At 42.4% G+C, this 22153-nt stretch overlaps 1 protein-coding gene across 9 annotated transcripts in view; it reads right to left on the bottom strand.

The window, feature by feature from the left end:
* The window catches only part of LPIN2 (lipin 2), a 114174-nt gene extending 94254 nt beyond the window's left edge, over positions 1 to 19920 (bottom strand). For 2 of the 9 annotated variants that reach the window (XR_003677186.2, XM_028480182.2), the window contains exons 1-4: positions 18069 to 19919; positions 16805 to 17100; positions 12751 to 12912; positions 12291 to 12496 (exon numbers count right to left, since the gene is read on the bottom strand). Coding sequence is in view for 6 of the 9 variants with exons in the window: in XM_028480182.2 (XP_028335983.1) it covers positions 12291 to 12375 (85 nt within the window). In the remaining 3 variants the exon portion in view is untranslated. Of the gene's footprint in view, positions 1 to 12290; positions 12497 to 12750; positions 13687 to 16804; positions 17101 to 18068 lie in introns of those variants that run through there. The other 7 variants (XM_028480187.2, XM_028480189.2, XR_003677185.2 and 4 more) reach the window with 6 other exon arrangements.
* Between the last annotated feature and the right edge of the window lie 2233 nt (positions 19921 to 22153).

Raw genomic sequence — 22153 nt, 5'->3', positions numbered from 1 at the left:
AATCAGGGGAAGGTGTATAGCTTTGTAGATTGTTTTCTTGTTAGAACTTGAGTTTTACTATTCTCACTAGGAGTGTCTTTTATCATTAAGTAACAATCCCCAGAATATATGAAATAAATGCTCAGCAAGTTTAGAATGTTATGCCGTTATTAATTAACTAGCTAATCTTCAGGAGCCTCTCCTGGAGCCAGAGAGTTACTGTGTACCCTCCACAGACTTGTATGAGGAAGGAGACTACTTTTGAACTCGGGGATGGCCTGGTTTGTGAGTATTATCTTCTGGGTGGAGAAGGAAACAGTGCTTGTCTCCAAGAACACAGAAAGAAAGGCAAGGTTCAGCCGGCATGGAACAGGGACTCGCCAATGTTTCACTGTTGTAACGTCTGCTATTCCCAACTGACCTCAGCGAACACAGCCCACCCCCACTCCATCCTCCCCTCACACTGCTGGGACTTTCTGTTTGGGCCAAAGGGAAAAGATAAAGGAAAGGTACAAACAGGGGAGTGGCAAGGAGGAAAACGATAAGAAGCCCAGGACCCTGCACACAATTAGAAGTCAGCTTTAGGGACTTCCCTGGTAGCGCAGTGGTTAAGAATCCGCCTGCCAATGCAGGGGACACGGGTTAGAGCCCTGGTCCAGGAAGATCCCACATGCCACGGAGCAACTAGGCCCGTGCACCACAACTACTGAGCCTGTGCTCTAGAGCCCTCGAGCCACAACTACTGAAGCCCGCATGCCTAGAACCCATGCTCCGCAACAAGAGAAGCCACCACTCACAGCAACTAGAGAAAGCCTGAGTGCAGCAATGAAGACCCAATGCAGCCAAAAAAATAATAATAATAATAAATAAATAAATTTATCAAAAAAAAAAAAAAGAAAAGAAGTCAGCTTTAATAACTGACTGTCCCACGAACAGAAACAGGAGCACTTCATGGGTGGAGGTGGGGTGGCCTTGGAGAAAATCTTCCCCAGACCTGATGTTATCACCAGCAAATAACCACCTTCCTTTCCAGATTTCACATCTGCTCAAACTTTCTGGAATTTTCTTGTGATCCTATGCCAGAAACCACAGCTCTGTGTGTCTACAGTCTGGACGCCAGTGCAGATAGGGGGGACTTTGAAAGGATCCTATAAGGTACTAAAGGAAATTCAAACTGGGAATGTGGAATTTACAATGGAAACAGACATTTCATCTGTCTTCCTGTTCTCACATTTGAGTCTAAATTTAGATCACAGTATGGAAGAGCATGACCAGGCCTGAAAAGCTTGTCCTGCCAGGCTCACATCCCTTTACCTCTTCTATTTTAGCCTCAGAGAGGCAGTTTTACATTGTTTCTGTTTTGGAGAGAGAAGCATCCTGAAAAGCCAGCCCCCTTGGCTTCACAGTCTTATCAACTTGCCTCGGGTGTACTCAGGGAAACCTCCTATTAACATTTGCCGAAATGTTTTTCCAAACCACTATTAGATAGTGGGACCTGAAGTATGTTTGTTTGGGTGTTAACTGACTTGGTGTTGGGAACCAACTATTCCCCAATGTAAAGTTTCTATAGATTATCAATGCTCTAGGCCTTTGAATGCCTGGGCTAGTTTTAAGAGAAAAGACATGGAAACAACCTAAATGTCCATTGACAGAGGAGTAGATAAAGGAGATGTGGTACATATATCCAATGGAATATTACTCAGCCATAAAAAAGAATGAAATAATGCCATTTGCAGCAACATGGATGGACCTAGAGATTGTCATACTGAGTGAAGTAAGTCAGAGAAAGACAAATATCATATGATATCCCTTGTATGTGTAATCTTTAAAAAAAAGGTACAAATGAACTTATTTACACAACAGAAACAGAGTCACAGATGTAGAAAACAAGCTTATGGTTACCAGAGGGGAAAGGGATGGGAAGGACAAATTGGGAGATTGGGATTGACGTGTATACACTACTATATATAAAATAGATAACAAATAAAGACCTACTCTATAGCACAGGGAACTCTACTCAATACTCTGTAATGACCTATATGGGAAAAGAATCTAAAAAAGAGTGGGTACATTTATATGTATAACTGATTCACTTTGCTGTACACCTGAGACTAACACAACATTGTAAATCAACTATACGCCAATAAAAATTAAAAAAAAAAAAGAAAACCCAGCAACCTGGAGATATTCACAGTAGCAACATTACCTGTATGGTCCCACCTCCACCAGACAAATGAAGCCCTAAAGGGATGGTTTTGGTGACACACATCACTCCCTCTAATTGCCCCCACTCCTTTTATCCATCCTCTGGTCCATCTGTTAATTAGACACACCCCTGTCCTCCCACTTACGTCCTCCCAACTTTGCTCAAGTTGCTCACTCTTTCTGGAATGTTCTCTTGATCCCTTGATTCTGCTTATTCTTCCAGGTTCTGTGCTGCCTTTCCAATAGTCATCTCTAATCTCATTAGTTGGATGTAATTTTTCTTTTCATTTTGTTGAATGACAAAGCAGTTTATTGGTATCTCACACAAGGTCCCGCGTTGTGATTATTTATAAGTAAATGCAATCTCTCTTTCTGGATCATTTGCTAGTTGACTGCCTGATCCATAGCTAGTTTGTTATCATTGCTTCGGTAATACCTAACAGTGTGTCTAACTCATTGCTGAAAAAAGCTTAATAAATATCTGATGCACAAATGATGAATGTGGCCTTGAGTAAGAGCAAAGTTGCATCTACTCAGTGGTGGATCGTGCCATATAGCTGACGTCCTATGGGAGACAGCGAGCAGTTTTCCCAGCTAGAACACAAAGCCCACTGCCCTTGCCTCCACCAATTTCAAACTTTGTTCCCCTCCCCTGGCCTCTCCCTGCCAGCCAAGCTCAACTCCTCATCACTGCTGGAAAATGTCAGGCTCATTTCTCGGTCTGAAGCTTTTATTATGACATTCTTCCTACCCGAAATGCCCTACTCTATTGCTTCTAATTGTCTAAGTCTTGCCCTCCTTTCCAGGCTCAGTTTAAAGTCCCCACCCCCCCACTCCAAGAAGCTTTCCTTGACCAGGTTAGCCCTTGCTAGTGTAAGCAGATAAGGTAGGGGCCCCCAGAGGAAAAGAACCAGATGTAACTTTTGACAAAAGAGGAACCATTTTAGACCAAAGCCATTTTGTGATCTAAGCCCGGCCACAATGCTTGCCCTTGAACAGGTCTCAGTAATAATGATCTCAAGGGAACAGAAGAACAAAGGCTATTAAAGGCAAGGAAAGTAACAATAGCAGGTAATAAATCAGTTGTAAAGACTCTCAGTTCTGTTTCAATGGTAATGATTTGCCTGAAGCACTTTCTGAGCTGTTTTGCAGAATTTAAACCCCCCTTCAAGGGTTCAAACCACTAGATCAACTGGAACTTCTTCTAACTCTCCTGATTTCAAACAACTAAAGCTTGGCTCTATCGACCTTTGCCCTAATTTTACACTGAATTCTCCTCTGCTCAAGCCCCTTCATGAATATGCAGGTACCCTTAGCTTAAAACTTCCCCAGTTTTAAGCGAAGGGGAGACAGTGCTTTGGGAAAGATCCCTGGTGTTCTCCTTACTAGCTGCAGGTAGTGAATCCTTCCTTCTCCCACTCTTTGGCTTGGTTGTGTCTTTTAGCTCAACACCCACAAAGAGGCAAACCCAGTTTTCCAATAACAGTACCAGCATGCTCTGACGAAAGGGCAACAGATGAAGATTCACCACCCCTGGATTCTAGTTTCTGCTCAGCTATCAGCTGGGCAATTTGCTTCATCCTTCTTGACCATTCATCATCTATCAAATGAGTCCTTGGATGACACAGTCTCTAAAGTTCTTTCTGGTTAGACATTTTACGATACTAATCTTTACAATCCTGGAACTTCTGCACCTATATTGTTGCATCCGTTCAACTGTAGCAAACTGCATTGTTATTTATCTTTTTATATTGAAGTCTGGCTCATCCAACTCATTTGTAACTCCCTCAAGAACCAAAAATGTGTCCTTTAATTATTTGCAGCCCTGTCATTTAGAAGTTTTGGTTATAAATATTTTTGGTAATAATGACAATAACAGATAGTCACTAAGGTCGATATCCTTTTTCCTGATGCTGCTTTGAGGATGCTGCCACTCTTACAGCTAGGATTCGCAGTGGGTCACAGTTTTCACCAGTAACCAGATTTTCGGTCTTTGACAGCATCATTGAGCAGCTCTCCTTGCCCAGGACTGTATACCTTAATACTTTTTTTCTATGTGAAAAATACCCTCAGTATCTACCTATTTAAGCCACTGTCTTTGAGGTTTTCTATTACTTGCAGCTGATCACATTTCTAATATACCATTTCACTGGTTTGTTATAAAGGTAAACGAGATAATAATGTAAATCCCTTAGAATCTCCCAGAGTAAGCCCTCACCAGGTGGATGCTGTTATTATTTCTACTTTAAAATATGCCTCCATTACATCCTCTTTTCCCCCAGCTTCCACACTATGGCAGTTGAGCTTCATAACGGAAGAAATACATCTTTTTTTTTTTTAATTAACCTATGCTTTTCTTTTTTTTTCTTTTCTTTTTTTTTTTTTGGCTGCGCCATTTGGCTTGCAGTACCTTAGTTCCCCGACTAAGGGATTGAACCCACAACCTCAGCAGTGAAAGTGCGGAGTCCTAACCACTGGACAACCAGGGAATTCCCAACCTATGAATTTCTGAAGATATACTACAACCTTAGTCTGCTCAGGCTGCCATAACAAACTACAATAAACTAGGTGGCTTATAGACAACAGAAATTTATTTCTCACGGTTCTGGAGGCTGGAAGTTGGAGATCAGGATGCTGGCATGGCCATGGACCCTTCTCTGGCTTATAGACGCAGACTTCTAGTAACCTCACCTGGTGGAAAGAGAGCGCTGAGGTCTCTTTTATAAGGGCACTAATCCCATCACCAGGGCTCCACCCTCATGACCTAATCACCTCCCAAAGGCCCCACCTCCTACTACCATCACCATGGAAGGTAAGGCTTTAAGATATGAATTTGGGGGGACATAAACATTCAGTCCACACAACTACCCTACTTCAAAGACGCCATAATAAACAACATCTTTTTTAAAAGCAATAGAACTAGAATGTTGAGCTGAGACGTTGGCCTCCACCTACCTCTAACCTTCTCCCCTAGGGCCACCAGACAGACCCAGGCCCCACAAGAAGCCCTCCTTGGAGCCTTACTTCACTCCTGCACCATGTCACACCTGAATGCCCTTCCCCAGCTCTTCACATGCTGATTCATCCTCAGCCTTTCAGCCTCAGCTCAAAGGGCCCCTCCTCAGAGCAGCTCTCCCTGGTGACCTTTTCTAGACTTGCTTCCCCCATTTCTCTCCCCGCTCATCATCCTGCTTGTCTTCCTCTGTAACTGTCTGCTGGTTTGTTTGTCATTTCTCTCCCCTGCTGGACTGTATACTTCATTTGAGCAGGACCTTGTCTATTTTGTTTACCATTGTGCCCCTAGCGGACAGCACTGTGCTTGGCACTTAGTAGGTGCTTATAATGGACTGAATGGAGGATCTTTCTCTCTCCCTGCCAGGTAGGGACACAGCAAGAAGATGACTGTCTGAAACCGGGAAGGAGGTTCTCACCAGAAGCTGACCATGCTGGCACTCTGATCTTAGACTCCCAGCCTCCAGAACTATGAGAAATAAATGTCTGTTGTTTAAGCCACCCAGTCTATGGTATTCTGCTATAGCAGCCTGAACCAAGACAGTGCTCAATATTTGTTGACTCAATAAACAAACTTCTAAAAGTTCAATGCATTTTTAGTTCTAGGCTAATTTCCATGCTGATAAAGATAGAATAGAGGCTTATTGCTCAGAAGGAAGCTTTGTTTTATAAAAAGATTCAGGACAGATTTTAAAAAGAATTAAGCTTCACTTAAAAAAAATTCCTTTCATGTTCAAATTCTCAGGAGCATGGCAACAATATTACATGAAGAGAAGTACATCTGTATCTCTCCCACATATGCAGTATTAAATTTGCAAAGATTGCTAAACACTCATGTCTTCCAAATTTAATGCACTTCTAATTAAATGTTTTCCTGTCTCGTTTCACTGGGAGCAGCTATTAAATGGCTGGGCAGAACAATGAACTGCAGTGATATTTCTTTTAAACTTAGCATCATAAATCACCTTGGCTTTAGAGAGCCACACATGGTGGGAAGGGGGATTTGATCTGTTTGTACTTAGTGGCTATGATTTACTCTTCGCAAAAACCTCAGAGGTTGATGAAAATGAGAGGAAAAGCATAAAGCAGAGAAGTGTCTATATATGGATGTGTGTGTTCCAGTCATGGTGTTTGTGTGCAAATGTGTGTTAAAAGATAAAGTTGATTATTCAACCTTGGATCACATATTTTAGGAGAGCTGGGTTGAAACATCTGGAGGCAACTGAAAGAGTAATCACAGGAGTCATGGGAAATTTTTATTCCACATTTCTCAATTCAGTAAGCAATGCATCTATTTAAGAAAAATATGGGGGCTTAATTTATAGAAGCCCCTTAAAGGAGAGAAAAGAATATGGAATAATAGAGTAGAAGTATACAATTTAACTAAAGCTTTAAAAGCTGGTAACTATTAAATCAATTTCCAATTAAATAAAAGGGAAGGTTGAGAAAGAAAGATTTCCTAAATGCCCAGAAACTGGAATTTGGACACAGGATAGAAAATTTATTTTACTTTCATAATTGTTTGAAGAATAAATTAAAGTTTGTAATAATATATAGTATAGAAATTTCTGGGAGTTCACTAAATTATTCTAAAAACACTTAGAATGGGAAAAGTATTTGTGAGTTAAAGATATTCTATTGTTTAGTATATAATAGAACTACACTTTTATATACATATCCCCAGTTAATTTTCATGCATTGATTAATCCTTCCATCACTCCAGTTAGGTCACTGGGTTCATTTGCACTTCATATGCACTGATGCAGAAACTAGAAGCTAACTGGGCAAGTTGTGTGACTTGCCCAAAGATAGTCGGCTAATCTTGGTGGAGCTAGTCGGAAACAGGGCATGAGCCCCTGATTCACGGTGTAGCCATTCAGGGATGCAAAACTGTTCTTCCTGTTTACATTTTCAATTTAACCAACATACATTGTACACCTGGGAAGGTTCTGAACATGGCACAACACAGAGAGAAATAGGCATGTCTTTCCCCGCCAAGACTCAGACAGTGGGGTCTTCCTTGAACATAAGAAAGGGGTTTGGACGTTGTGCAGCCACCAGATGACAAATGCTTATCACCAGGCCAAAACTTTAAGCAGAACTTATGAAAACAAACAGGCTCTTCTTAAAAATTGCTCTTTAGAGCTTCCCTGGTGGCGCAGTGGTTGAGAGTCTGCCTGCCGATGCAGGGGACACGGGTTCGTGCCCCGGTCCGGGAAGATCCCAGATGCCGCGGAGCGGCTGGGCCCGTGAGCCATGGCCGCTGAGCCTGCGCATCCGGAGCCTGCGCTCCGCAACGGGAGAGGCCACAAAAGCGAGAGGCCCGCGTACCGAAAAAAAAAAAAAAAAAAAAAATTGCTCTTTATTAGACGTTCGTGCTAAATACACGTTAGTTCTAGCTATTTACTAAGCCAAATAAAGTCTCTTTCTCAACCATGTTGTTTAGCATTTTGTATTTGGACTTTTTTCAAGTAACTTGCAAAAGAAATTGATTTTTTTTTAAACACAGTAGTAAAGAGCATTTAAATATATATTTAATCACAGTTTTACCTAAATGATTTCATCTAAGTATTCAAATGGGCATAACCTCTAACTTCTGAGGCTTCTCTGAGAAATTTATTGGATAATAGTGAGAGCATAGTCTTAATAAGTGCTTTACATGTATATTAACTCCATCCTCACAACAGCTCTTAGAGCTAGGCATTATTATTACCTCCATGTTACAGGTGAAAAGCTGATGCCTCAAACATTAAGCAACTTGCTTTGGGTCACATAACTAGCAGGCGGTTATTGGCCCCAGGCTGGCGGGCTCCCAGGCCTAGATTGTCAGCAGCCACGATAGATAAGCCCAATTAGCACATATAAGAAATGGACCATCGTGAGGTCAACTTTATATAATATCTTCAAAAAATTTAGTTTTTCCCTTACATTGTTTTCTGCCCTGACCCACTAAAATGTTATAAAGCAGGAAAACAATGTCATCTCAATCATTAGGAGTCCAGAAATAGGAAACTTTTAATATGTATATAAATCAGTGTAAATAGAAGAAATCATGGAAAAGGCATGAGAGAGAAAGAGAAAGAAAGAGAGAGAGAGAATATTTTTAAACCTGCTTAAGGTCCAAGAGGGGCATTGCTAAGTCAGCTAATGTCTTCCACCTTTCAACCATAAAGGTAATTTTTAATTTCTTAGGAGGCAATAGTCTCCTAAGTCAGTTTTTAACATCTCAAAATACTGTAAAGAAACAAACTGACATCACAAAAATGAAAGGGCCCACCAAGTCTGAATTTCAAATAAGACAAAAAAGCATAGGGCTTTTCAAAGGTAAACGTTAAATAGGCCACTACTGGGCATCTATCCCTGCATTCTGTAAATCAGAACCTGGAGAGTCTAATCAAGTCAGATTATGCTCATCACACCACAGAGCAACCACTCTGAAGCATCTTGCTTTATTTCCTTCTTGCTCCTAATTGCACCTGACATTCCTTGTCCAGAGTTTCCTTCCATGAAGTGTATTTCTGCATGTTTTCACGTCATCTCCTTTTGTTACCTGTCCTCACAGGTCTCTTTCTTACTCCTAGTCTTGTGCCAAGTTTCCCTTCTGACCTTGGCTACTCAGTTCTCGCTGCATTGAATGTCAGCCACTCATGTTGTGCAGCGATTTTGTTTCTGTTTTTTCCTGGAGGTGCTCGCCTGAGTCACATGGAAAGATGCTCTCTTGACAACTGGCAAAGTGAGATGATCTGTGTGTCAGAGTGTTTGGGCGGGATCCTTACCACCCTTTACCATCAATCAGCTGGCTCTGCAGGGGCAGGCTGTCTGGGATCCTGAAAGACCCTGCTCCCCTAAAACATGGTCCCTACTCTGAACCCCAGATTTAGCACTGGGGGCCTTTGTTAAAATAAAATGTGTTTTCCAAAAGGAATTAGAGTTTTCCACTAGGAGTCCCATTACTCTGTTTGGAGGACAGTGAGGAAATGAAGCTCAGGATGGGACATCAGGACGGGGCTGGTTCTTGGGATGGGAGGCTGTGGAGGGAGACAAGCCTGACTGAGGGGCCAGGAACCAGTGGCCGGTGAGTAGGCTCCGAGCGGAATTCACAAGAGCATGGTGTTGAAGAAGAATGAGGATGATCCCCCTGCTTGAACGACTGATCCCGGCTAACTGATTAGTGACTTGATACTAGAAGCTGTTACCATCAGAGAAATGGATCATAATGTTCTCCCCCCGCCTCCCCATCACAACCCAGGAAAACAGAGTAAAACTCACTTCGCAGGAAGATGTTTTCTTGGATAAAGCGAAGGGAGAAATTTGTGAGACATCCCATTGCTTTAATTATTCCAATACTTGGAGTGAAAAATATGATCCTATATATTTATTTGCCTAAAGCTTAACTCCAGTTGTCACAACAAACCAAAATGAGGAAGGAAGTAGGACTTGCAAGCATATTTTATAGACAGCTACCATCTGTCTCCATGAAATCATGAAAACCTCCTCAAGAACAAGACTCTTGCCCTGATGCTTATCTTCTGTCTCATCCCCTCCCACTGTCCCTCTGTTCTTTCTGAGGCAAAGCTTTCACTCATCTCAATTGAGAGTGCTAGAGAAATAGTGCTAGACTTTCCGGGAGGATCCTGGGAAGTTGAGATTTTCCAAGGGAGCAAAACAGAGGAAATCCTAGGTGTTTGGGGCAGCTGACATTTCTACCCACCGTCCCAGTCAAGGACATTGTTCCCCTAATACTCTAGCAGCAAGGCCACAAACTCATCTAACAAAGGTGTATTTCCACCTTTGGGCCTCTTTGACTTTGGGAGACTAGTACCTCAGTGCAGCTGGGGAGAGAAAGAAACTGGGGCAGGGTGTTGAGAGACCTGGGTTCCCCACTTCCCGGACATACTTGTCACATGACCTTGAGCGAAGCACTTCACCTCCCTGAGTGTTAGTTTGCTCATCTGTAAAATGGGGACAATAGCCTGACCCTGGACTGCCCCACAGGCTGACGTATTACTTCATGTACACTAAAGTGCCACCCCAACCAGGAAGCACTTAACATATTTCATACAAAAATAAAAGTGTCAGTGAAGTGTTTAGGCACTTGGGCAAACTACGTGAGAAAATTCCACAAAAATGAATTCCTGGGCTTCCCTGGTGGCGCAGTGGTTGAGAGTCCGCCTGCCAATGCAGGGGACACGGGTTCATGCCCCGGTCCCGGAAGATCCCACATGCCGCAGAGCGGCTGGGCCCGTGAGCCAAAAAACCGAGAATCTGCCTGCCAGTGCAGGGGACACGGGTTCGAGTCCTGGTCTGGGGGGATCCCACATGCCGCGGAGCAACTAAGCCCGTGAGCCACAACTACTGAGCCTGCGCATCTGGAACCTGTGCTCCACAACGGGAGAGGCCGTGACAGTGAGAGGCCCGCGCACTGCAATGAATAAATTTATTAAAATAAAAAATGAACAAGATGATCTCATGATGAGGCCAAGGGATGGATGGTGTCAGGAAGCAGAAGCAGCAATTCCTATATTCAGTTGGTTTTGTACTCTGACGGGCGCGTCCGGAGCCTGTGCTCCGCAACGGGAGAGGCCACAACAGCGAGAGGCCCGCGTAACACAAAAAAAACCAAGAATCTGCCTGCCAGTGCAGGGGACACGGGTTCGAGTCCTGGTCTGGGGGGATCCCACATGCTGCGGAGCAACTAAGCCCGTGAGCCACAACTACTGAGCCTGCGCATCTGGAACCTGTGCTCCACAACGGGAGAGGCCGTGACAGTGAGAGGCCCGCGCACCGCAATGAATAAATTTATTAAAATAAAAAATGAACAAGATGATCTCATGATGAGGCCAAGGGATGGATGGTGTCAGGAAGCAGAAGCAGCAATTCCTATATTCAGTTGGTTTTGTACTCTGACGGATAAACAACAACAGCAATGTACCTGTTGCGGCTTGGTTTGCATTCAATTCGGTAAACAGGCATCGAACGTCTGCTCTGTGCAAGACAGTGCCGGGTGCAAAGAGGAGGGATGAAATAACTAATAAAGTCACAAAAGAAAAGACAGAAGGACCAACAACACTGATGGGGGAAGTAAACCAATAGTAAGTCTGCATAGGATTCTCTCAACTGCTCCGACCTCCTGAGGGCCCTCTCTTTCCTGAATCTGTGTAGCTGACAGATAATAATAGTAATAAAGCATAATAAAGCATCAAGACATGCCTATTGCCTTATACTCCGCTCATTCATTTATAACACTTATGGAGAAGCTCCTATGGGCCAAGAGTCGGCAGCTGTAATGAGGCATCAGAGGCAGTTTCTGGCCTCAAGGAACTTGCCAGCCCTGCCAGGTTCCGCTGGGCCCTCTGTGGTGTCCGGGCCCACAGTCTTTGTTTTCAGCTCAGCTCCTCCTACCACGCTGGACACCCTCCCCCTCGCCCCCCCCCCCCGCCACCGCCGGAAAGCCCTAGGTTTCCACGCCGGGGTACAAGCAGTGCTGAGCCCACGGCACCCGGGCCTCGGCTCCGCACTCGGCTGCTCCCACCGCAATCCGCACCGGGCAGCCTCCCCTGACGACGCTCCCGCATCCTGTTCCAGACGCTCCCAGGCTCTTCCAGCTGTAAGCACACACCCCCACCCCCGCCCTGCTTCTGTCCCGTCTGTCACTTGACCTATCTCTCCAGTTCCTGGAATCCCGCCCAAGCACATCAGGAAATGCAATTGTCTTCATGCTTTCTCTCTCCTTCCCCTCTGGCCTCTTTCCCTCCCCTCCTGTCCCAGAGGAAAAACTGTGCCTTCTTTGACGGCACTTTTCTCTCTGCTCGCAGACTGACCCATACCCTTCATGCTGAAAAGAGCAGCTTTCCTCCCACCTTACATATCCTCTCCGGCTTCTATCCTAGCTCTTCCCTCTTTACAAGCGAGAAATTCTTGATGCAAGAGGGTGCATCCGTGCCGCCGCCAGCTCCTCTCGGTTCCCTCCCAGCCCACGGGGGTCCTGCTCCCACCACTGCGGAGGCCACTGCTCCTGAAGAGTCGCTGACGACCCTCCCAGCTCTGCGACAGTCGCCACTCGCCCACCCGTGCATCTTGGGGTTGTCACCTACGATTTCTGGGACACGGCGCTGTTCCTGTTTCTCCTTCCGTTTTCTGACAGTCTTTTCCAGGTGCTGCCCTGGCTCCTCTTTCCATCCAGGAAATATGGGCATTAACTAAGGTTCTGAGTCTGGTGCTTGTTTCTTCTTACAGGTCCCTTCTTCCGGAAGGCCTTGCACATTCTGCACTCCTGCTGTCACATCCGCACCAGTGTCTCCTAAACGTGTATATAGGGGCGTGATGTTTTCCTCAGTTACAGACCCAGGTTTACAATTGCTTGCTAGACAGCAGTTCTGCTTCAACACATCCAAAATCAAATGCCTTATCTGTTCCCCAAACTCCATTTCTTCTGTCTTGCACGTCTCAGATAAACACACCACCATCTTCCCGCCATTCAGATGTGAAGCTCCAGCCGACTTCGCTTCCTCCGCCCACCTTCCACCCCCCGCCCCCCCCGCCTCAATTACTCACCAAATTCTGATCTTGGGGAGCATCCTCACATCTGCGCCCTCTTCCCTTTTCCTTCTGTTACTCCTGTAGGTCAGGACTTGGAGGCACAGTGGTGTAGGTGCAAGTACAGAGGCCTAGGAGGCCAGCAGAACAGATTCGAATTCTGATCTCACTGCGTGCAACCTAGGAACCAAGCCCAGGTCAGCCACCTCTAGTACAGTGTGTGGCACAATGAGATGTCAAAATACGTTCATTCTCTTCTCTTTTTCTCTTTACTCAGGTTGTTTTGAAATTCACTTTTAACCATTTCCCTATTTTTTTTTCCTCCTTGCAATCCATCCTTCATACTAGCACTGATTTTCATCTGAAAATCCTGTTTAATACTGTGTCATTTTCTGGTTTCCCTATTGCCTGAGTAACGTTCATACCTCATGGTACGATAGCCCAGGCCTTCCGTAACCGCACCTGTTTATTTCCATTAGACTGTGAGCACCTCTGCAGGACTGTAAACATCCACAGAACTGAGATGGAACTTTTAATCCAAATTTCTCCAGCTCAATGACTGGAACACAGTAGAGAATTACTATACAGGTAGCCCTGTATAGTAATTACATCTGCTGCTACATTCCCACCCATCTTCACCGAGTGTTCATTCATTTCCTTTAATGAATTACCCCCTTGGATGTACCCACTATACCATAAGCTCCCGGGGCCACTGCATTTATTTCTTATTTATTTATTTTTAAATTTTTATTTTTCAGTTTTTAAAACCATTAAAAAAATTTTTATACAATTTTTAAAGGTTAGTTTCTATTTACAGTTATTACAAAATATTGGCTGTATTCCCTGTGTTGTACAATACATCCTTGAGCCAATCCTACACCCAGTAGTTTGTGCTTTCCCCTCCCCCATCCCTATATTGCCCCTCCCCCATCTCCCTACTGGTAACCACTAGTTTGTTCTCCTTATCTGTGAGTCTGCTTCTTTTTTGTTATATTCACTAGTTTGTTGACTTTTTTAGATTCAACATGTAAGTGATATCATACAGTATTTGTCTTTCTCTGTCTGACTTATTTCACTTAGCATAATGCCCTCCAAGTCCATCATGTTGCTGCAAATGGCAACATTTCATTCTTTTTATAGGATTTATATACATATATATATACATATATATATATGTATATATATATATACACACACACATATACCACATCTTCTTTATCCATTCATCTGTTGATAGATATTTAGGTTGCTTCCTTATCTTGGCAATTGTAAATTGTGCTGCTATGAACATTGGGGTGCATGTATCTTTTCGAATTAATGGGTTTTTTTTCGGATATATACCAAGAGTGGAATTGCTGAGTCATATGGTAGTTCTATTTTTAGTTTTTTGAGGAACCTCCATACTGTTTTCCACAGTAGCTGCACCAGTTTACTTTCCTACCGACAGTGCACAAGAGTTCCCTTTTCTCCACATCCTCTAGGGGCCATTGCATTTTAGTCATTTCATTTTAGTCATTTAGTATTCTTAGTTGAAAGCCCACTTTGTAAATGTTTATTGATAATTTTAAAATATTGATAATTGTTGAAATTGTTGATAAGGCTTTAAGGTCCATTATATTACTCTCTCTACATTTATGTATGATTGAAAAGCTCCATAATAAACATTTTAAAAAGTTAACAAATAAAGAAAGAAATGAAAGAATGAATGGATGTACATTTTCCCACTTCTTTGCATTTGTTCATTCTATTCACTCCATCTGTTACGTCCTCTTTGTTTCCACAAGTCCAAATACTACAACTTTCAAGAGCCACCTATCTTCTATGAAGTAATCTCCAATTCTCCTAGTTTTAGATTGATCTTTCTCTACTCCTAAAGCATCTTGTTTGCTATTTGTGGCTGAGAAGCTAGTTCTCCTACAATATCTGTTCACTCCTTCTTTCATAGAAAGACTCTCAATTTTTAGCTGGGCTCATGGTCACTCAGGAAAGATTCCATTTTCTAGGCTTGTTTATGGCTTGGAGTAACCACATGATTACAACTCCTCTCACTAAGGAGTTGTAATCATGATTGCACTGTTGTTCTGGGAAACTTCCTCAAAAGACAACCGACCTATATTCCTTGTCTCTTCTTTTTGCCCTGACCTCTCTCATGCTGTCTGGAATGGGGACCTGATGGCAGGAGCTCTAGCGGCTATCTTGGATCATGAAGACTATGGTCACATCCTAGAAACGACAGAGCAATGAGCTGGAAGGAGCTGGGTTCCTGGGAATTTCATGAAGTAGCTCCTGGACTGGACTCCTTCCTGTGGAATTTTATGCAAGAGGGAAATAGGACTCTATTTTGTTTAAGTCACTGTTATTTTTGGGTTTTATTTCTCAGAGCCAGAGTTATTGCTAACAAACACCACTTTTTCAATAACATTTCTTCTTTGAATTCTATTTAGCTGTGGATATACTGCAGAACAGGACGTTTCTCCTCCTTTGTCACCCCCCCTTACTACCTTGGTCACAGATTACAGAGATGGTGTCAATATTAGCAAGAGCAAGGTCTGTTTGCCAGTGGGGGCCTATGGCTGTCCTGGTACCATGGAACCTGGGACAATGTCCAGTGTTTCAGGGATCCTGCAGAAGGGGGCAAAAGGGTAGGAAAGACCTCAGAGATGTAAAGGAAGAAGAAAAGGGGGCGGGAGACTAGAAGTTGAAGGGACTCGTAGTGAACACCTGAATGGAATGGGCTCTGTGTGAACTGCAGGATGACTGAACGGGAAAATGAAGACACCTTTCTGTAGTCTCTAGAGCAGGTTGTGTTTGCGTTGGGTTACTGGTAAGATTGTCTTCTCTTGGTGATGGTCACCCACACAACCCTCTGGACACTGCCAGCAAACTTGAAGGTGACATTCTTATGTCTCTCCACCTGAGCTCCTCCTGGGCAGGGTGGATGTTCCACTCTTCACATGTAGCCCAGTTCACAGTTCACAGAGATGCTAAATACGTGTTTGGTGTTGACATTGATGAGCCTGATGATGAGTAGCTTTAGTTTTGAAATATCAGTACCGTGGGATATTTTTCCTGTGTTAGAATCTGAAAAGAAAAAGATACCTTGTCCTTTCTAGCTCCCCTCCCCTCCAGGCATTTAAGGTACTTCTTGGAATTTGCCTAAATAAATATACACCCGAAATATGTGTTTTTGTGCAGAAGGTGCCATTCATAGCCAAGGGTGGCTTTAGCCAAGTATTCATCAGCTTACTTGCTTGATCTTTGTCTATTCCATTCGGAATTTTACTCCCCTCTTTTGGTTAAAAGCAAAACAACCAGAAAACGAGGGACTGTATCTTCCTAATGATTGAATGTTTAATAAATATTTATTGAATGAATAAATAAATGAATGAATAAATGATAATAAATCAACACATTTCTATAAATCCTTGCTATAACCAAGTGATCATAACCTGCTCTGTGTTATTTCTCAGTTACCAAAGGACAAGCTAAATGTTTATTATAATGGTATTTATCAATCAGTATTGACCGTATGTCAATTTCAGTGTTAATTAGCGTGAGGAACCCACAAGATCCACCTTACAAACTGAGTAGAAAACACACAACAAAAGAGAATGATTTCTTCTAACATGTAAACATAGTACCATTATAAATGAAATAGGAGCTCAAGGAAGAAATAGCCACATGGCCTGGAGGGAAAAGTTAAGGATTACTTCATGGAACAGATCAACAGCAAAGAACAATTCAGATTGGCTAGGGAACATGGAGGAAACAGTGATTTCAGGGGTCGGGAAATCAGGAGCCAAGCTCATGGATCTAGGTAATGAGCCGAGGTCATGAGGTTCTTGAGCAGAGGATTAACTGAAAGCACATTCTAGACTACTGGTCTGGTTGTGTTCCCTGAGATTAAAAAGATGCCTTTCTTTCTTGTCATAACATGGGGCCTGGGCCATTGTGGGGGCCTAATCAGTGTTTGCTGAGAGGATGAATGAATAAATGAATGTCTCATTAAAATAAATGTAAGCACCCTCCCTCCTTTATTCCAGAGGGGATACAATAAGTGACATGGTCTCACCTCTCTACCTCCTGTTTTTCTTTCTTTTAAAATCTTCTCTACTTTTCCACCTTCGGATTCATTGCCCACCTTTCTCTCCATCCTTTCCTTTCTTGGTCTGTTGTGAGTCTAAAGTGGAAGCCCAGGAAATGGGATAAAAGGCAGCACAGCACAGGCAGCCTGCTGATTCCTGAGTCCAGCAGGATGGATGGCGGTCATTGCAGTTGTCACCTGGCATTTCCTCCCACTCTGACTCCAGGAAGATGCCAGAGCTATGTTTGCCAAGCCTTACAATACTGAATGTCCTCAAGGTCGGCCTGCATTAATGACATTTTCCAAAGTAGGATAATTTACTTATCAGAAAAAACATACATTAGGAAAAGAATGTTGTGGCTTCTTGTCTATTCATAGGCATCGTTATTTTCTGACAAGAATCATTTCTTTTTTTACAATCAGGTAATTCAGTTTGCATCAACTGCTTCTTTGTGATAGATGCTGTCAGAATAAATATTGTGAATTAAAAGCTTTGTTTGTTAAAGTTAATTAAGTCTTACGATAGAATTTTGAGGCTGTTTGGTATATATATATATATATATAGATATAGATATAGATATAGATATATATCACACATTAGGAAATAAAATCAAGTTGGACATTTCCCTTGATGATTAAATACGCTCACATTTATTTTTGCTTTCGTACAAAAACACAGTAAATCACAAAGGCAAAAAACAATACAAACTAAGACTCACCCAAAATCCATTAAGTTTGATATATGTCTTTTATCTTTTTTCCTCTGCAATTTGTTTGCATGATTTTAAATTTTAAAAAAGAAGATAAAAAAGGAAGATGCATTTGCTTTTCCAATTAGGCAATATATCAATCAATATTGCCACAAAGTGTTCCCTCAGTGGATTACTATAGTTTTCTTAACTGATCTCCAATTTTTAGTATTAACAGTGCTTTTTCACGTTTTGGTATTATAAATAATATTGTGATGCACATTCTTAACTCAAACATCTTAGTACATCATCTCTATTTCCTTTTGACAAATTGTTGAATTTCTGTGTCTAAGGTTATATGCATTTGAAAGATTTTCAATCTGTATTTCTGCTTTTTATTCCTTTTTTACAAAACTTTCAGTTATGCTGTAACTTTAGGGAAACAATGCCAGGCCCAGGCAAACTCTGAAGGACCAAACCTTCTGTTTTGGGTGCTCAATATGTCTGCTCTTTCCCACATAAAAACCTGTTCTCTGGAAATAATCTGAAAAATTAATTCTCACCTGAGGATGACGTTTGCGAGGACCTCAGTTGCATAAAGTTGGGAGCAGTGCTGGTCTTGTCCCATGCTGTGCACTGGTGGGTTGGCCGCACAGGGCCCTTGACTGAGAGGTGCTCACTACACATTTACGGAGAGAGATGAGGATGAGGTGTCCCTGCCTGGCTTGGAATAAATCATCTTTCCCATAGGGTTTACATTTTAATAGGAAGGCCCTTGATGATGGAGTAATGGCTCTCTACTTGCGTGATTTTAGACAACTCTGAGCAAGTGAGGGGATACATTCTGGGCAAGGTGAGGACAACAAAACTTTCTTAATTCTGGAATCTCATTTCACAGATTGTTATCTATTCTGTCTACTCACAAGGGGAGGTTAGGGGGAAAAAAAACAGTCTTTGAAATCCCAGATTTAAGGATTTCACTCTCTGAATAATGTGTTGTCCTCTGGCCTACTTACTAAAATGCTTCAATTCCAAATGGTTCTATCTCACTGGGACCTGCTGTCCATTGAACACCATTTTCCAAATGTTCTTCTCACCCTTCTTGCCCAGGCTTGGGCTCCATGGTCCAACTTGATCACTTCCTGTGAACCCCCACACCTCCGTCTCCATTCTATCTCCGTTTACTCACTGGGCGAAGCTGCTCCATCATAACTACACTTGTGCAACTGAATATTGCACAAGTTGCACAACTGTGCTGATTGGATTAAGAATAAAGTCCAAACTCCTAACCCCACTCTATATGGCCTGATTCCTGCTTCCCTTGCTGACCTTATACTACCCTTCTCCTCAATCACTGTGTTCCAGGAACACTAGCATACTTTCTGTTATTCAAACATGGTAAGTGCCAACCTGCCCCAGGGCCTTTGCACTTGCTGAACCCTCTGCCTGGATCATCATATCTAAACCAGTTCAAACCCATTATTCATTGTCCTGTTGTATGTCTTCATGGCTCATTTTTTTTCTTTTCTTTTTTTCATAATTCTTAACTCTAAAATTTCTAACTAAGTATCTTACTCTTAGTAGATAATCAATAATTTTTTTTTTTGGAATAAACAAGTGATGCTGCTCAGTAAAACTTGTTCACTGATTGATTCATTCTTTAATATACCTTTGATAAAGAACATGCTTGGGCATCTATCCAAAACTGAACAGGCTAAAGTTGAGAGAAATGTGAATTGAATTACAAATAATATACTGGCATCACTTCAGAGTCAGTCCTTTTAAACACTATATTTGAGATAGTTTCTGAGACTGTAATAAAATGGCAATTGAACTGTCTTCCTCCTAATCTATCCACCTCCCACTGTTGACAAGGCAGAGCTCTGATTCCCCTGTCAAAGCAGGGTCCTCTTCGCCCACTGAAATAAAAATTCGTGAAGAATGGGCAAGAACAAAGCATAGACTGGCCACTTACCCGCGCTCTACACCTACTGCCATTTTCTCAATAGCCTGGTTTTATTCACACATGTAGTTCTAATATTTTCCCTTTGTCTTTGATATTCTGCATTTTATTCTCAGGGGTCTAGGTGTGGATTTATTTTTTACTTATTTTGCTCATGATACAGGGAGCTTCATCACATATCTCTAGTTATGGAAAAAATTTCCATCCTTTTTCAATAATGTTATTTTGTGTTCTTCTTACTCTCTTCTCTGGAACTCTAGTTCAATGTATTTGGTATTTCTCATTTTAGTCTCTAGGTCTCTTAAATGATTTTTATGGTTTTCTTCCTTACAGCTCTAGCCTGAATTCTGAAGTATTTCTTCCACTTCATTAATTCTCTTTTTAGTTAACTGAGTTTTTTTTTTTTAATAGTTACAATAGGTAATCTACTTTTCATGTGTAGGATTTCTATTTGTTCTTTCCTAAATTCATTTGTTCTTTTTCCCATAATATCCTGTTCCTGCTTTATACGTTGTATTTCTTCCTTTACCTCTTTCAACATTTCAAACTCAATTTTTTTTAAAGATTCTTTCAGATTCTTCTATTGCCTCTAGTTCTTGGATGGGAATTATCTCTTTTGTGGTTCTTCCCTGGGGTGGTTCATTTCCTGGGTGGTTTGTAATTTTCACCTGTGAGCTCATCTGAGGTGGGTGTTGTTTTCCATGAGAGTCCACCTTCCTTGGGTTTTGTAGACAAATTACAGAGAGAGCAGGTCAGCCTCCTGTGGCTTCTCAAGACTGGTTGCCCAGTTGGAGTATTCTGGTCTCTGTTTTACAGATGGGACAACCCCTCAGCCTTATACAGGGAGTCCTTCTTACAGAGGTTAGTGGCTCCATCTTTTGACATGTGTGAACATCACAGGTTTGATCAATGAACATCTGATGTATGAACATCAAAACCCTGGCTCCCAAATCCTAAAGCTTGTGTCAGGTTCCAGGACCTCCTTTATCCATTCAGTTTTGCTCTTGCACACTACTTTGGCTTTGAGTTTTCTGTTCATTTCCAGCCCCTAAAATATTTTTTTCATTCAACAGATATTTATCGAGTGTGCCAGGCACCATTCTAAACCCTAGAGAATCAGAAATGAAGAAAATAATGTCTTTGTCTTCAAGGATTTTACATTCCAGAGATTTCTCTTTCTTCTCCCATGCTCTAAATGTATTAAAAACATTTTTGTTACATTTTATCCATCATTTCCATGTGTCTGGAGTGTGTGTGTCTATGGGGTGGTATGGGGAGGGTGTCTTTCTGCAGCAGGTCAGCCTGCTGGAACGCCCAGGTGCCACCCCTCTCCTATCTGTGCCCCTGCAAAGTTGAGAGGATGGTGAGGCTTCTAGCCTACCTTGAAGACAGTGGAAATATCTCTATCCACATTTAACCTGAGAGGCAGCTGAGTATAATTAACAATTAAAAACATGGACTTTGGAGTCTAAATACCTACATTCAAAACCCAGCTTAACCTCTTACTAGTTATGTGGCCTTGGGCAGAAATTTCTCCTGGTGCTTCAGTTTGCTCATCTGGAAAAGAAGTCTAATAATAGTATTTTCCTTATATGCTTATTGGGAGGATTCAATGTGTAAAGTGCTTGGAACAGTTTCTGACATGTTGTAAGTACTTATTAATTGGTAGCTACAACACAAACATCAGGGACTAATATGGATTGACTTGTGTTCCCCTCCAAAGTCACAAGTTTAAGCCCTAATCCCCCAATGTGACTGTATTTGGAGATAGAGCTTTTAGGAGGTAATGAAGGATCATAAGGGTGGGATCCTAATCCAATAGGATTGGTGGCCTTATAAAAAGAGGAAGCTAGTCTCTCTTTCTGTGTGTGTGTGTGTGTGTGTATGTGTGTATGTGTGTGTGTACACACACACACCAAAGAAGGGCCATGTGAGCACATGGTGATCAGGCAGCCATCTGCAAGCCAGGAAGAAAGCTCTCAAAAGAAATTGAATCAGCTGCAACCTTGACCCGGGACTTCCAGCCTCCAGAATTGTGAGAAAATAAATATCCTCTATTTATGCCGCCCAGTCAGTGGTGTTTTGTTATGGCAGCCTGAGAAGGCGAATACAGTAGGTCTTCAAGAGATCTTTATTGTTGCCTGTTTGTTGTATTTTGCTTTCCACCATCTGCATGCCTCATGGGCCAGGGCACGCTGGTGAGATCCAGTCACCGGTATGGCTGGGCTGAGTTGTAAGCTGGAGCAAGGTAGGGAGCCCGGAAACCAAACCCGGTCTGTTACCCAAAAACTGGGTTCACTTCTTCGTGGGTATGGAGCCAAAAGACACAACCAAGCCAAAGAGTGGGAGAAGGAAGGATTCATTACCTGCAGCGAGTAAGGAGAACATTGGGGATCTTCCCGAAAGCAGTGTCTCCCCAAACAGCAAAATTGGAGACGTTTTAAGCTAAGGGTACATGCACATTCATGAAGGACTTGAGCAAAGGAGAATTCAGCATAGAATTAGGGCAAAGGTTGGCAGAGTCCAAGCTTTAGTTGATTGAAATCATGAAGGTCAGAAAAAGTCAACATCACCCCTTGGGTTCCAGTTGATCTGGTGGTTTGAGCCCTTGAAAGGGGTTTAAATTCTGCAAAACAGCTCAGAAAGTGCTTCAGGCTAATCTTTACCATTCAGAACTGGGAGTCC

Source organism: Physeter macrocephalus, chromosome 19 (assembly GCF_002837175.3).
Source record: "Physeter macrocephalus isolate SW-GA chromosome 19, ASM283717v5, whole genome shotgun sequence".
Lineage (NCBI taxonomy): Eukaryota > Metazoa > Chordata > Mammalia > Artiodactyla > Physeteridae > Physeter > Physeter macrocephalus.
This window is presented reverse-complemented; position numbering and strand designations above follow the sequence as displayed.